General features: G+C 40.2%; 1 protein-coding gene across 4 annotated transcripts in view; it reads right to left on the bottom strand.

The window, feature by feature from the left end:
* The window catches only part of SATB1 (SATB homeobox 1), a 70,481-nt gene that overhangs the window by 45,660 nt on the left and 8,208 nt on the right, over window positions 1-16,613 (bottom strand). For all 4 annotated transcript variants that reach the window (XM_080916912.1, XM_080916913.1, XM_080916914.1 and 1 more), the window contains exon 5: window positions 16,428-16,551. In XM_080916912.1, coding sequence (XP_080773038.1) covers window positions 16,428-16,551 — 124 coding nt within the window. The remainder of the gene's footprint in view (window positions 1-16,427; window positions 16,552-16,613) is intronic.

Here is a 16,613-nt window from a genome sequence, read left to right as displayed (position 1 = left end):
AATGACAAGAAAATACTTAAAATATATAATTTTGTGTTAATTAACATTTTAAGAGTTCCACACCCCCCCCCAACAAAAAGGAAAAAAAGTTTATATTTGTTATTTTTTGCTTGCTTTAAAAACAGTAAGCCTTGAAAAGCTGGGCAAAATGGCGCCCTTAAGTCCAGCCTTGGGAGGGAGAGGCTGGCAGACCTCTGAGTTAACTCCAGGGCAGCCTGATTTGTATTATGAGTTCCAGTCCAACTCAGACTCATAGTGAGACCTTGACTCAAAAACCAAAAGGCATTGAAAATAGTCAGCCATTTGATAAGTACAAATGAAAACAACAATGTTCATGTATCATTAAGAGGTTTAAAATAAAATAAAAAACCACAACCACACTTTCAATAAACAAAAGCATTTTTTCCCAGATAATTTTGGTTATAGTAATTTCTGTGACTTAATTCCTGGTCACCCACAGTCTATAGTAGCTAAATTAACTCCCTATTGAGTCTTAGAAGACTGAAGCACTAGCCTCCTGGTCCTGTGAGTAGAAACTTAAGAGCTTAAATTTCAGACTGGTTGGTCTACAGGGAAACAGCTTACAGAAGACTCCATTGTCGAAAGGCAACGAACAACCAGAAAAGCCAGTTTGGGGACAAGAATATTTTTATATCATTATCTTCTTTAATCTACTTCAAATGTAGAGCTCTTTGGGCTATTATTAACTCTGACATCCGTCATCAGTGTTAATTTTGCAGCACACACACATTCCTGAAATGTGTAAGTTTGGGGATCCTCTCAAGACCTAGGTGTGACAGATAAGCTGGAATTGCATTATTCGTGCCAAACACAGCCATCCCTCCAATGAGGCCCTGTGACAACTTCTGTCCCCCACATGTTCTACTTTATAGTCATCTTTACACCTTAGTTCTCTAAAAAGGCATTCTTAATGTGCTTTTGAAGCCCTGCCATTAATCCAATAGCTTGCAATTTCACTAAGAGCCTCCCACGGTCCACAGTGCACAAAGACACTTAGCAAGTTGCCAAAACCAGAGCCAGGGCTACCTGGTCCAGTTAGCAATCCACCGCTTCCATCTCAGTTAGTCTACTGTAAGAAGGGATCAATAATGTGAGACTCTAATCCAGCTACTGCCATCACTGAGAGAGGTGGATGACAGTTGATGTGCCTCCACTTTAGCCCAATTTCAAAAAAAAAAAATTATGATAATTAACCTAGACATTCTAATGCTTTTCTATGTTAATATAACACGGCATGGAAGTTCACACTTGTAGAAACATACAGACTTCCTAAAATGGGCAGAGGTTTTCGATAAATAGCCAGTCTGGTTTGTTTTCCTTGGTTCTACTGATTCCATTTGCTTGTTGATGCAGTGGCTGGTATGGAGGATAGAGCCTCTGCCCAAGAAGTTTGCCACCTACTAGGAAGTGGGTGATGTCCTACGTCATTCCAATATACTGTGAGTCTGCACCAATAGTGAGGGAAAGGAGAATTTGCATAATGAGTAAAAACATTCGGAAATCCTTCAATAAAATTAAAGCGCATGTATAAAAGTACTGTGCAGTTATTATCCACATATAGCAACACAGCCATATGTGCCCTGTCACCACGGCTTCCCCTGCCCCTGTTTAACCCCTGATCTGTAGGCTATGGCCTGAAGAGATTTTACTGTTTGCTAGAGTACCCTCCCCCTGCACTTCCCTACTTCCTCACTAGGTCTTTATGTTATGATAACACAGATCCGCCCAAGATGCTTTCAGTAGAGTCACTGAGATGACAGGAGGAAAAGGTGTCTGCTCAACCCAGTTATACACCCTCCATCACACAAACATGTAGACACACACACACACACACACAAACACACACACTCGCACACACACGCACGCACATGCTTGTACAACACAAAGAAATAGGACGCTTTAAATAACAGAAGAGAAGAATGTATAATTTTCAAAATGATGTCTCTGTGTGTGCATGTGTATGCGTATATGTGTAAACCAGAGGTTAATATCAGATGTCTTCCTTAGTCACACTCCACAATATTTTCAGAGACAGTCTCTCACTAAATCTTAGCCACAAGGTTCCCCTGTTCCCCCTTCTCAGTACTGGAATTCTAAGCAGCTATGTGCGGCTCTCTGTGTATGTGCTGGGTATCCATTTCAGGTCTTCATGCATGTACCACCAGCACATTACCACCTGAGACATCTCTGTCTCCACAGAAATCTTTTTAGATAAACTGAAGGATGCTCTAATTAAATGTAGTAGCAGGTGAGGTCAAACAGCAGAGGAACACCTTCCCCTTTGTTTCAACATCTCAGTTCTGTAAATCTGGGATGATCTCACAGCAAGTACAGAAGACTCACCCAACTCCTCAGACCTGGAGGTAGTCCTAGGTCTCATGTCTCTGACTGTGAGTTGTTCATCTTCGGGTGGCCTGATTTCTGTCAGGCCTTCCTCCCTCCCCACATTCAAGCAGGCCAAGCCACGGTGGCTATCACTTCCTACACTGAGCATTTCTTCTAAACTGATCTCACCACAAGGTTGAACACACCTAGAGATGGTGGGGAAACCACTGAAAGGAGGTGCTCCTTTGGGTCACTAGGACATCTGCCTCCCCTTCAGGGTCAAAGGCAACAGCACCATTGTCAAGTGAACTTTTAATCCCAACTTCTTAGCTTTGAGAGCCTTTGTTCATTAATTTGCAAGAGATCCCTCTCCAGGTTTTTCAAAATCAACCCTGCAGATGTCTCCAAAGAGGCCTCTGGTAGTTCCTCCCCTGCTCCCTTGGCGTCTGTTTCTATGAGCACATTGAAAGACATGACTTGTGTGACAACTTTTTAATCAGTCGGTGGCCAGTAGGTGTAAAGACATTAACATTCTGGGAGTCAATTAATCCAAGTGACTAAACTCCTGTGCTAGAAATTCCGAGTTCAAATGCTGCCACAGGGCACACTAACCTAATCGCAGGCCTCAGATCCCAGTGTTGGAAGATACAATTTAAAAGTTGGCAGAAATTGGCCGTGGGTCTCCTAACCCCAGTGTGACACAATATTCTCATCCTAGGAGCCAAGTTGTAAGCTTTTCTAAGATCCATAAAGCACATGTCTACTCCCTATGAGGAGCTTGGCTCTTTCTGAGTCTGCTAAAGTTCCGATCTGTGAGAATGCCATCTTCCCAGAAAGCCCAGCCCTCTAGAAGGATACCATCTGCCACAGGCTGAGCCTCCTTTTCAGCCAAATACATTATTTATAACCTTTCTAATTGTGAAAAGGTAAGGGTGGAATTTTTCTAAAGCCTGACTTACATATTGTTGGAACATTCTGAACCTTTGCTGGAAAATCTGCAGGTCTCTCAATGTGGAAAACAGAGAATGCAAGGAACTGGTTGAGGTTACATAATTTCCCCAAATGTTCGCTGCTTCCAAGCCCCTGCGAGGAAACCACACAGGCTGCAGTGTAGATGTATGCACTGGAAAGTGAGGGAAGGTGGATTTATCATTCGGTTTGGTCACTTCCGTGGCCAACAGGACTGGTCTGGGAGAAAGTGCGGCTTTCTTAAGAACAAGGCTGCCAACCTGGAAGGACCAGTGATCTGATTACCCTTCAAATCGCTTTGTTGTGCCTTTAACAACCCCCCTCAAAAGAAGAAAAAAACCACCCCAAAACAATGCTAATCAGGTTATTCAATCATTTAAACCAAAACTGTTCATGCTTTTCTGCCAAATCAACCAACCACAGCAAAATCTGTTATCTCTGATTGCTCAGCTTCCAGTCAAAAAAACCAGTTAACCCCCACTATTCCAAAAGTTTTCCAAAATACCCAGAAGCAAGGCGAGCTGAGGAGACGGAGGAGGAGGCCAGGCCCCTTTTAAAAGGGGTAATCGCTCAGCATTTGCATGTGACAATACACTCCTGGAAGCCAGGCAGCCAGCAGCTCCCTGGTGTTTCTGAGCTCTCCATGTTGGCCTTCTGCTAGCTACTGGGGCTTTTCAAACAGGACTTAGATGTCTAGATCATAACTTGCTTGAGACTTAGGTCTGGGCTAACTGAGGTGGAGGACAGAGACAGCATCTACAAAATGGTGGCTCACCCATGCTGAAAGCTTACAGGCTTCTTCAGCAGAGAGGGCAAGGGCTACCACATCTTATTTACACAATTATCTAAATACGATTAAACAGCTGATGGACAAATATTAAACTAGAAAATGTATAGTCATTTCAGCTTAATGTAATCCTCTTTCTGTAAACACCCAAGATGATTTTTTTTTCCAACCAGAACAGTCCTGACATCTCATAAGCCTAAGGGTGAATAGCAAGAGATTGTTTTTGATAGTTATAAATATTCAAAAGACATGCAGACCATCTGCTTTCATAATACAGGTAAAGCAAGGCTGAGATGGTGGCTGCTGTATAAAAATGATTCTTTTAACAAAGTCTTCCTCTCCTCGAAACTATAAAGACAGATGTCAAAAACTGTTTACACAGAGCAATCAGGAGCGTGTAAAATGTAATATTCCTTTTACACACAGTGCTTGCTAAAGAGGTTTTTTTTTCTTTTTCTTCCCATCTGTGTGTTGCAACACATTTCTACAAGTTAAAAACATTTTTTTTTTCAAACAGAGATCTCATGAATACCCAAAAACATGCGATCTGGTTTCTGAATGCTAATTAATTTCAACTAAGGAATCAGAGTATCTTTTCCGTGTGGAAGGAATATATGTTTTGAATTGGAAAGCTCCAGAGATAACAAGCGGAATAACCTCTCGCAGGTTTGAGAATGCGAGGCCAATCTCATGGCTGTACCTCACCTGGAATGTATCTGTTCTGCTGCCTAATGTCTTTGTCAGAAAGTTAAAAAATAATTGTTTTCTTAAAGAAATACCTACACAAAAAATATACAATAGCAAAACCAAAACAATTACTATTAACTCCTTTCCTAGTGTAAGCACTGTGGCAAACTCAAAAATTACTTACTTCCAGTGCTAGAAAACAAATGTTTACACACCATTTTTATTTACTATATTAATGGCAGGAGGGAAGAAGCATCTTTTTGCAATTTTCAATAAAAAGAATGTTGGTTTTTTTTTTTTTTTTTGTTTTTTTTTTTTTTTGTTTTTTTTTGTGAACTACTGAACTACCAGAGCTTTGCTTTATTTTATTTCATTTTATTGAGAAGCACAATTTCCCAGGTCTGTGAACTTCCTCCTTGGCAAGACTTGACTACCTATGGTTGAATTTTCTTAACAGGTCTGTGGAATATATATCTGTGGGAAAACCAAAGGTCAAACTTGAACTTACCATCAAACTGGATCAACCATATGCAAACACTATTCTGATGATAGAGATTCTTTATTAATGGGGTCTTGTTTAAATCCGAAAGGATATAAAATGCCACATATAGGATCTTTCTTTTTTTTCTTTTTTCTTTTTTCTTTTTTTTTTTTTTAAGGCATATCTTATGAGACGGTGGCAGGGCCTGAATGTAGTAGCAGGTAGTCCCCATCTGGTATTTGGAGCTGGAAAAGGGGGACTGTGAATCCATTTAAGAAAGCAAGCGACAGGGTTACTAAGTGTCATACTCTCTAATTTTCTTATTAGCTGATGTCCTCCAAATTTTTCCCTCTGGAGCTTCTATAACATTTTGAGTTATTCTCTTGAGAGATACACCTTTGAAATCTCAATTTGTTAGGAAAAGAGAAATTATTTGTAAAGCTCACTTAAACTTCTGTTGTTAGAGTTAGGAAGGGCTCTTGGTCAATACTGATGCCTGAAAAGTGGCATTTGTACCCAAAGCAGCTTGGACACACCACCAAAAATGAAGGCGCATTACAAGGTTCTGAAGGAATACCAAAGAAAGTGGAAGAAAACACACCCATCTCTGCTCTCATTTCACCCAATATATTTTCAAAAGGTGAAGACATCCTTTTGCAAAGTGCAGATATCTTAAAGATCTGACAACACAAGTCATGGCTTTCAAGAGAAAATGCTGGTGTGGTTTCTATGCCTCTTCCATACAGTTAAAGTAATTTCACACAAACCCTAGATAATATCATATGACCAAATTCTCCACCTTGCCTTCCTTTCCATAATAAAACCTTCAAACTACTTAAATCTGCAGAGCTGAGGCTGTAAAGCATTTGTAAAAAGGTCTACCATTAGTATTAGTAAAGGCATATGATATTTCAAGGCAGGTGCACACAGCACAGGTCTGAATCGTCACTGTCTCTTCCAGCAGGGTTCAGAGTCTGTGAGAGGACTATCTTATCAATGACCTAGGGAAGAGTTAACTGTGCTACAAACACAGCGCTCCTGTACACGCCTCCAACTAGAGCTATGTTTGCAGGAAGCTTAAAGTCTCTTAGCAGCTTGCTTCTGATATAATTATTAAAAATGTAAATGTTATTGGGATAAACATCACCGTAATCTACGTAGACTTCACAGGAGCATTTTCTTTATTTATGCCTGACTTTGGGAAAATCTGATTAGATCTATGTAGCTATACACCAGGACTATGCTTGCTTATTCCTTCTCTGATGCCCTTGTGTGTATGGGTGAATGGCTCGTCTTTACAGAAGAAATCATTTCTAGTACCTCAAGTTAGAAGGAAAAAAAAATGTCAGACTCATTTCCTTAGCTCTTATACAGAGCACTTTCAAAATGCTTTATAGTGCAAAGTAAAAACAAGAACTCCAGTGCTTTGAATAATTCACTTTTCCAAGCATAAATACTTGTGCTAGCCTCTGAAGCTACCCATAAGGATCTCAACTCTCTTTGAATTGTCTCTTCATATGAACAGTTAGATTTAAGGCCACATTAAGTGTGTGTATTTGTGTGTGTGTTGGGGGGAGGGGGTATGCCCAGCATATACCAAGTGTGGGGCCACAGGACCTCAGCAAGCTTTTCAGAGCCCTCCCCTCCCCACTCTCCAACCAAATGGGTTATGACTTTCAGTCTGCATGAACTCTCAGACATCTACTATGTGGTCTACACACCACATTCTCATAAGATTATTACCTCACAGGAAACAAAGGGAGCAAGCAGACCCTTGATTTCAGGGATTTGGTTAGCACTGTCATCTCTCACTCAAGAATTCCCCATGTCTACTACATAGATGTAAACCAGTATCACCTCTGCGTTACAAAACAAAGCAAAAACAAACAGCATTGATCTGGCTTCCTCCCTATCGATGTTAGGAACATCCTTCAGTTTTGGGGAAACGCCTCTGGTCATCACCTCTGCAAGGAAATGGTGCTACCTCATTTCGATGGAGTGCAATGCACAAAATAGCTCCATCCGTGTTGGAGGCACGGGTGCTCATCACAGATGAGTGAAAGCTCCCAGCCTCTTTACAGAATGGCTGAACAGTTATCTACATTTGCAGTTCTCTAAATGCGGGTGACTCTGGGCCTTCACACAGCCGCAGTTCTAGATCCCATGTTTACAGCCCTAAGAAGCCTGCCAAGCTAGAGCCTGGCTTTTGAGAAGCAATGGAGGAGACATGAGCCAACATGGTAAGGCCTCCAGGTTGGCAGTGTCAGCAACCTTCTGTAAATGACTGGACTGTTACTGAAACCTGACAGACACACCCCCCCCTTAATCATTTCCTTAATTTGAGAAAAAAAAAATAGAAAAACTGAAGTATTAGTTTTTTTTTTTAAAGCTTGAGTCTTAAATATGGCACAAAAAAAAAGGTGCATGTGTGTAAAAATAATATTACAAGTAATGTCAACAAAGCTCACACTTAACTGTGATATAGGATTAGCTCACTTTAGCATTCTTCATACCACTGGGCCACTGTACTTCCAAGACTATGGTTCCGCTTCAAAACACTGAGTTCTGCAATCTATCAAGAACATTAAAAATTGACAAAAACACAAGATAACCTGGGATTGCAGTAAGGTTTCCTAAGCAAAAGCTCAGAAGTCTTTGGCCCTCGGTTAGGTAAATGTCATATGCATAGTAACTAAGTACAATCTGGAAACAGTTTTCAAGGTAGGATTTTGTAGATGACAATGTCTACAAACCAATGACACTGCTAAGGTCACCCATGAAATCAATATGGAACAATCTTATGATGCTGTCTCAGTTTAGCAGAAATTCCTAAATTCTTGCTGTGTGCTAATTGCTGGAACAAGTTACACTTAGTCCTCGGGCCTGTGTGATGCTCAGCAGGTAAAAAGCACCTCCTGATGACCTGAGAACTCCAGAACCCATGGGGTAGGAGATAAGAACCAACTTCAGAACGGTGTCTTTCTGACCTCTACACAAATCACATGGCATGATCCCTCTCCCCGCCACACACACACACACACACACACAGCATTTCACAATGTGAAGGGAAAACCCTGTGTTCTCTTAACACAATTACAATACAGTCTTCTTACTTTCTTACTTTATAGGTCTTTTCAGAACAACAGAGTATTGGGTGCACAAAGGGTAGACAGCTAATGTGCTAGAGAAAGGGGTGAAAGTATTTAAAGAGTTGACATCCTCTTTGACACTGCATTGTCTAAGATATCCAACCTGCTTAATTGGCAAATGGATATAGATTGAGAACAGATATTTATATTGAAACACAATGTTTCAACCACCCCTCACTTTCAGTAAAAGTGTCATAATTTTATAATGATTTTAAAGGGTGATGCTAAAAATATCTACTGAATGAGTTTTGTGTGTGTGTCTGTGTGAGATATTTATATATCATAGCATATCATATTATATATAACATATATTATATATATAGTCTTACATTTCACAAATAAAAAGGTTTTGGTTGTTTACATTAATACAAAAAAGGAAAAAAGCAAAAACCTGAATCAAAATATATTTAGAAACAATTTCTTCTTTTTCTCTTTTGTTTGTTGGTTTGGTTTGGTTTGGTTCGGTTCAGTTCAGTTTGGTTTGGTTGGAGACAGGGTTTCTTTGAGTAACCTTGGCTGTCATGCAACTGGCTCTGCAGAACAGGTTGTGCTCAAACTTACAGAGATCCGCCTGGCTCTGCCGCCTGAGTGTTGAGATTAAAGGCAGTCTCCACCACCACCTACATTCAAGCATCATATAGCACACATAGATGTAATTTCAAGCCTCTCGTGACATTTAGATAAACAACTGAGTTACTATCCACTTTTGAACTGAGAAACAGAATTAATTATTCTCAGTGGTTTTTGGGGTCAAGGGGGCACTCACTCATTCTCTTAGCAACAGCACCAGTGTCTCCTTTCACATACAGGGGAAGAAATCAGAACACAGAGAGTCAGTTCCCTGCATTTCAGACAGTCAGGATGCTTGAGCTAGCTCACTGAAGTGTTGGGGAAAGACAGTGACACAGAAACATGTATGTAAAAAGACGGGGAAAAGTAGCTGAAAAAAAAACATTATTCCTAAAAAACAAAACAACAACAACAAAAAAATCAGCACAATTAAAAGCCAGTAGAACCCAAGCAGTGTGTCCCTATGTGTCACAAAGCCCTGCCTGCTTCAGTCTAGTCCCACATTTGTGAGAGTTTTAAATAAATAGCAGATAATGTAGCAAGTGTGGGACAGTTATATTTCAGATAAGGATGAGATCTCAGCCAGTATTGGCAATTAAGGCTTCGAGCACTTAACGTCTAAGGTATCGTTTGGTTTGCATCTTTATCCTCAGGAGTAAACTAATAAATTAGATTAGCATTTCTATAGGAAACTATTACAAAATGAAAGAATATTTTCTAATGAAAAAGATGACTAAATAGAACACAGTTTTGGAGTAAGAATGAGAAGAAGGAGGGAGGGGGAGAGGAAGAGAAGGAGGGAGGGAGGGAGGGAGGGAGAGAAGGAGGGAGGGAGGGAGGGAGGGAGGGAGAGCAGGAGGAAGGGAGGGAGTGAGGGAGGGAGAGCAGGAGGAAGGGAGGGAGGGAGGGAGGGAGAGGAGGAGGGAGGGAGAGAAGGAGGAAGGGAGGGAAGATAAAAGCAATGAGCCCCCTCCTGTATATCCAAGGAAGGATTCTACAACCTAGTGACCTGCCCACGACAACATTCCAGCACCCAAAAATAACACTACATATTTGTATTTCTCTAGTGCCCTTCAATGCATGCATCCCAGGGTGTTTTTATGATTGTTATCAGTTAAAATTAAAACCGAAGCACATACAATTTCTAACAGAACTGTTTTAAAAATGCTAAACAGAACAAATAACTTTTAAGTCTCAATTTAAAAGTCCCAATAGCCAGTGTGGCTCTTGCCTCAGCTGGCAGTGAGCTGCAAAGCCAGGCTGCTGCTCTCTCCTGCCACGCTAAAGGCTTGCTATGATCACGCAGTTCCCAGTGAGAGACAGAGACACTGGGTGTGTGTATTTGAGTTTTCTGAACTGGAAAGAGGGAGTTGTTTGTGAGTTTGAGTTCAACTCTGCCATTAAACTAAAGCGAATTTAACAAGAAATCCAGATAAACCCCAACTTGAATTTCAGTACTAATTGAGAAAGAAAATGTTCAAAAGTGGTCTACAATTATTCTGTTGAACAAAATAAATGTGATTAACATGATTTGGTTGTCAGTCCTTTTTTTTTAACATTTATATAGTACTGTAGGTATTCTCTCAGATTAGGCCCTCTCCTAAACCTTGGAAATATTAATGGTTCATATATCAGAAGGAAAGGGGCCATGCTCTCATGATATGGTAATTTCCCTTGTATTAGTGATCCTAAGGTTAAAGGTGAGCTATTCAGATCTAAAACAAGGCACAGGTCAAAAACAATTATTATGTGAAAATGATGTACTTGCACATTATTAGACACTTGAAATTGACATGGCTTGAACTCCTCAAATTTAACTATTGTGAAGAAATTGCCTATAAAATATTTGAGATCAGTTCATTCATGTTAGACAGTTGCTTTGTTAAAGTTAGTTTTTTAGGATTAACAGGTATTAAGGTTAGAAAAAGCTAGCCAAGTTACTGTAAAATTCCTACACATCTAAGTCAGCTAAAAATGAGCTTGAGATTAGGCTTACAAAAAGAAAACTCACAATTTGGAGGATGTCTTCTTGTAGTTTAGACATCCTGTAATATTGCTAAAGAGAAAGGGTAAAGGATGTCCCAAGAGGCTTAAAGGGACAGAGAGTTAAATTATGAAAGCTGTGCTAATTCATATCAATACTACGTAAGGCTGCCTTGCCAGTTACATAATGCAGCCCCCACCACTGATAACAGTGGTCACCAATTAAAAATAACAGCTAATTAGTTTATCAAAAGACTTCAGCACCTCACAAAGAAAACACTAATAGCAAATATTAATCATCAGAGCATCCTCTGTGAGTTTGAGGCCAGCGTGGTCTCACAGAGAGCTCCAGAATAGCCAAGGCTACAGAGGGAATCCCCATCTCCAAAAACAGCAGAAGTAGACAGAGAGACAGACAGACAGACACAAACACACATAGATAGATGAATGGATGAGGCAGAGTCTATGTGAGTAGGACTGAGGAAAAGCTTTGTAATTGTAAAAACAGGAGAGAAATCCTCTAGGGGAGCTTCTCTCAAAGGTACGTGGTGTTCCTTTTGAGGTACCTCTCAAAAGTACCTAAAAAAGTACCTTTGAGAGGTACCTCAAAAGTGTACCTCTCAAAGGTAGCTACAGATTTATAGCTCTGCACTAGGAAAGGGCAAAGACATCCAAGCCCCAAAATCCTTATTCATCAGGGTAGACCCATCCAATGATAAAAGACTTACACTTTGAAACAAATCTGAGAAATTTAACTGCCCGATAGACCCAATAAAGATACAAAACTTTAACTCTGGTCTTCAAATCAAAAGGCCACCATGAGCTCAATCACACATAGCAACTCCGCAGATGTGAGGAGCTGAAGGGGAATGACCAGAGTTCAGTGACTCTCGACCCTCCCAAATATAGCCTTACCCAGCAGATCACCCTACTCTTAACCTCCACCTCTACAATGTAAATTATGCGCTAATACACCCTAAATTAGGGGTATAAAAGAATAGTCCCTTTAAAACAAACCAACACACAAAAAAAGGGACAAAACACAGCTGAGAGACGACAATCCCAAATTTGAATAAACACAGCGAACACCTTGAAGGTTATCAGAACTCCAAGAAAAAAGGTGTATCACAGACACCTGGAGCCACCTTTATCTGTGTGGGTGACCAAAGGAGACTCTAGGTTTAGCTCTTGGACTCTGCATGGGAAATTTCTATACAGTCTACTGTTGCCATGGCACCCATCCAAACATTCTGTGTGCCCAAAGTTCCTCATCCCGAACATGTGGCTAGAATTTTCTGCTACTAAGAATGAGAGCAATGCTGGGTACATCAAAAATGCCACAAGAGTTAACTTCATACTACACTTCAGCTACCAAGAAGGAAGCCCGACACACCGGCAGCCTGTCAATATGTTTTAAAAGTTTAATATATATTTTGGAATGAACAAATGTATTAATATGTGAACACATTTCATAGTCTTATGTGAAATGTGACATATGAATGCTGATGATGTTCTTAGGAAAGAATGACTTAATATTTTAAAATTTAAGGAACATGTCATTTCAGTCCACATTAACTACAAAAAAAAAAAAAAAACAAAGTACAGGTTTAAAAAACCTAGGTGTATTTACACCCTAGGTTTTAACACAGAAAACCAAGTGGACTCTTCGTTATCAAATGCCTGTGCAGATGCCTCTCCAGCTGGAGGAACCAGCCTACTTACAGGCTAAGTGTCAGGGGAAGAATGTATCTCGATATGTGTTTTACAAGCATCTGATACTAATAGTTTTAAAATCTAAAATTTCTTGAGATGCCGTCAGAAAAGGGAGAGCTGAAAAATCACTTCCCAGTGTGGTTTTTATAAATGGAATGCTCGAGCCTATTTCTATGTCTTTATGAATTGAAAGTAAAAATGACAATTCTCATTCACTTTACACAGGACTTGGCTTGGAGCTATCTTTTCTTCCTTCTAGTTAAAAAAAACAAAATGAAAAACGAAAACAGCCCCAACTCCTTTAAAACTATGGAAATTGGGGTGTTTATACACACTTGCACACCAGAGAGTGTGATAAAGGGGGTGGGGTTTAAAAAACATGCACAAAGCAGACTGAAATAAAATCTCTCTGGAATATCTGACCTCGACATTTCTAGAAAGAAACATTAACTAGGCAGAAATAACAACTGACCTTTTACTTATGGTATCTTTAACAAAATAATCTGTTCTTGTACCAGTGCGTGTTTTTATCTAATGTTTGATTGAATTCCGTAAGACTCTAGGGAGAACAAGCATCAAATCTAATGCTTTATCGTAAATCAAAATATTTACTTTTATAACTCCCAATTTACATCCTAAATCCATAACCCTCAAAAGTTTCATGACAACAGGCGTTTTTGTTCTGGAATCAGACTGTTTTCTTCTATGTAGCTGCCATTCAGAATGCGACAACCGACCTATCTAACCACATCCACTGAAAAACGCGAAGGCAACAACAAAGCATCCAATCTCAGATCTATAATGAGCTAAGCATTTTTAACATCCTAGAACATTTCACAAAAATAAACAAGCACGTGATACAGAGAACTTAATAAACACATGTCCCTCTGCTTGGGCAGATTTATGAGAGGAAAGAACGGACAGAAATAAAAGCATGGGCGGTAAATCAAGCCACACACCCACTTAGGAGTCTCTCTGCAGCTGGAGAAACCCTAAGAAACATCAGAGTGAACACTGTTGCACCAGAGCCTCAGCACCCACTGCAGAGCATCGGCACCCACCTTCAATGTACCACTGGGTGAGAGCACCGTAGATCAATGCTCAGATCAGTCACATACCAGCACCCTGACTTTAATCTAGAGGGATACCAGCTCCCACTCTGTTAAAGGGGGAACCAGGGAAAAGACAGTCAATCCCTCCTAATTCTACGATTCCAGGTTCAACTGGACATCTGCTTAGCATGCTTCAGCCAGTCCTCCAAGTGCTCGAGTCAAGGCTTGCTGAGCACCCCAGGCAAGGCTTGGGTCCTGGTAGGACCTACTCCTATTCCCCCCCCCATTCTCTTCTAGCAATAGATTTTCTACTCAACATACTCTTTAGAGATTCTGCAGCCATGCTTCTTACTGCAGTGCCTTAACACATTAAGCAAAACCTTTAATGTCCATACAGTGAGATATACCTATTAAACTTTACGCTACATGTTCTCATGAAATGAAGCAAAGATTGCATCCAAGGCGTAACTTAAAGCACCTCTGGGCATTTTGTACATGAACAGTATTTGTTTGCTAGAAATTTTCAACATACTATTTCTATCACCAAATATCAAATATAAGAGAAAGGGAGGTTCTGTCAAACTCAGTGTATAGTTTGGGTTCTTAGGTCTTTCATTCATCTTTCCTAACTTTACCACAAAACCAAATGAGAAGTGACTAATAATGAAAACATTCTGAATATCAGACTCATGGACTCATTCTAGAGAAATAGATGATGGTGCAGAATATGAAATAACTTCATTTGGAGTTCAGTCTTTTCAAAATACTAATTTCAAGTATCTGTTGCTTCTGCTAACATATGCATGATTATTTCCAGAGATATTTTTGGAAAAAGGAAGACTGTCATTGTAGTTGCAATTGCAGCCTAGGTCAGTCCCTTAGCTATGGTGACGGTGGCTATACAAGGCCATTTTTTTTTTTTTTTGAAGACTGCTTTTGAGAAATCCACCATTGTATAACTAGCTCCAAGACTAAGCCTTGGATTCCCTTTTGTCATTCCGCTTACTGTGATAGCTGCCTATGATCAACGCATTTCTCATGGTAGCAATAGGCAAATCCATAATTAATGAATGTATAAGCTACAAGAAGGCGGAGTTCATTGCCTTACTGGCTGAGTGTGACTGTACAATGGATACCTGTACCGGATCCTCTCGTCCAGCTCACAGAACAGACCTCTAGTCTTTGCCTGAGCTGACTTCCGAAGGACACTGGATCACGTGGAGATGCAGGGTATTGATGGTGGATTCAGAATTCTGAGCAACAACAACATGGTTCATTCTAGGTCAGTCTTCCAATTTTCAAATGGTAATAACCAGGCACATGCTCTCTGGAGTTGTCTTCACAACAGTCCCAGAAGTCAGTCACTGCTTCACTGTGCCATCAGAATGACTTAACGGTTGTAGATTCATTCAAATTACTTTTATTTTCTGGTTATAGATTCACATCCTCTCTATCCCAATGGTGAGAACAACACAAAGAGATGAATGAATTGATTTAAAAAAAAAAAAAAAAGGTTCAGTCTCAACAAAGAAAATGAACATTTAATAATACAGAGAGTCTATGAGGTCTGTGGCTATAGCTCAGTCTAGAATTGTCCCTGTCCTAGAATTGTCAACTAACATCAAAGCAGACCTACAGGCCTACAATAGAGCAAGGCTGAACCATGGGCTGCTGGGAAACAGCAGCACAGAGCCCACAGGTTTCCTCTTCAGGTGCTCAGGAGCCTTGCACAAACAAGTACATGGAATGAACAAATACCCTTCAGCATCGAGAACACAAGCTCGGAGACACTATCACTCCAGACCTGCTCATGCACAGTAACACACACTCAAAGGACTGGCAGACTCCTAGTCATCATTACATTTTAAACTTGAATTAAAAGAAAACTTCAAACCTGCACTCCAGTTTATGTTGTATTTTTTAATGTCCTCAGCAGAGGTGAGGGCAGGAGTGATGTTGTACCACACTCTGTGGTAACTATCAGCTGAGTGCCAGCAGAAAGGATGTTTGGTTTTAAACTTGGCAACAACCTAGAGTCTCAATCCTTTACCAAAAATTCATTCCAGAAAATGAAACTCAACAATAATAAATCTATCTCATTTCAAGAAGAAAAGAAAAGGAGTCCATTTTTAAAAAGTGAACTAATTCTTCAAAATTGGTTGGAAACTCATAATGGGCAACAATTATGGACCTTTTGTTCCAGGAAAGAGATTTCTTATATTTATAATTAACATACATACATAATTTACAATTATTTTCAGCAAACACTTTCTCATTTTTTTATAATAGAGCAAGCACCCAGAATGGTACCATGATTTTATGTAGCCAGCATTCAGAAGCTACGCACAGTATCCCACACTATCATCCCACAAACCAAAGGAGAAGGTGCTGCCACTCTGAGTCCACCTCGGAGAGTTCAGAAGTAGATCTAAGAACAAGCTGCAGAGTGTGGTGTCTTCTGCAAGACTGTCATGGGTACAGTCCCCACCCCACCAAGGGAGAAAGGGCATAAAAACTCTGCTCAGAATGAGCCAGGCAGATTTTCAAAGGTCACCAATGGTCAATCACCTAACATTTCTAGCAAATTCTTGCTTTTGATACCAGTTGGTTGAAACCAGGAATCCCCATATGACTTCAAGTGGTAGCTTGCCCATGATGTCTTACTATTAACAACATGCGATGCTGAGTACCTGTGAAAGGGGGCACTCCTTGGCCAACGAACTCTGATTCATATCTTTCAGTAAGTCCTTCAGAGCATTCCTCACTGTGGTGTGCGACCACTGTTCAGGAGGTAAGTCTTCTAGTTTGGGGCAACTATTTGAGACACAGATTAGAAAGGGGATTATTACAGGATTGCATCCCGCTGCAGAACATTC

This window comes from Micromys minutus, assembly GCF_963924665.1.
Source record: "Micromys minutus genome assembly, chromosome: 5".
Lineage (NCBI taxonomy): Eukaryota > Metazoa > Chordata > Mammalia > Rodentia > Muridae > Micromys > Micromys minutus.
This window is presented reverse-complemented; position numbering and strand designations above follow the sequence as displayed.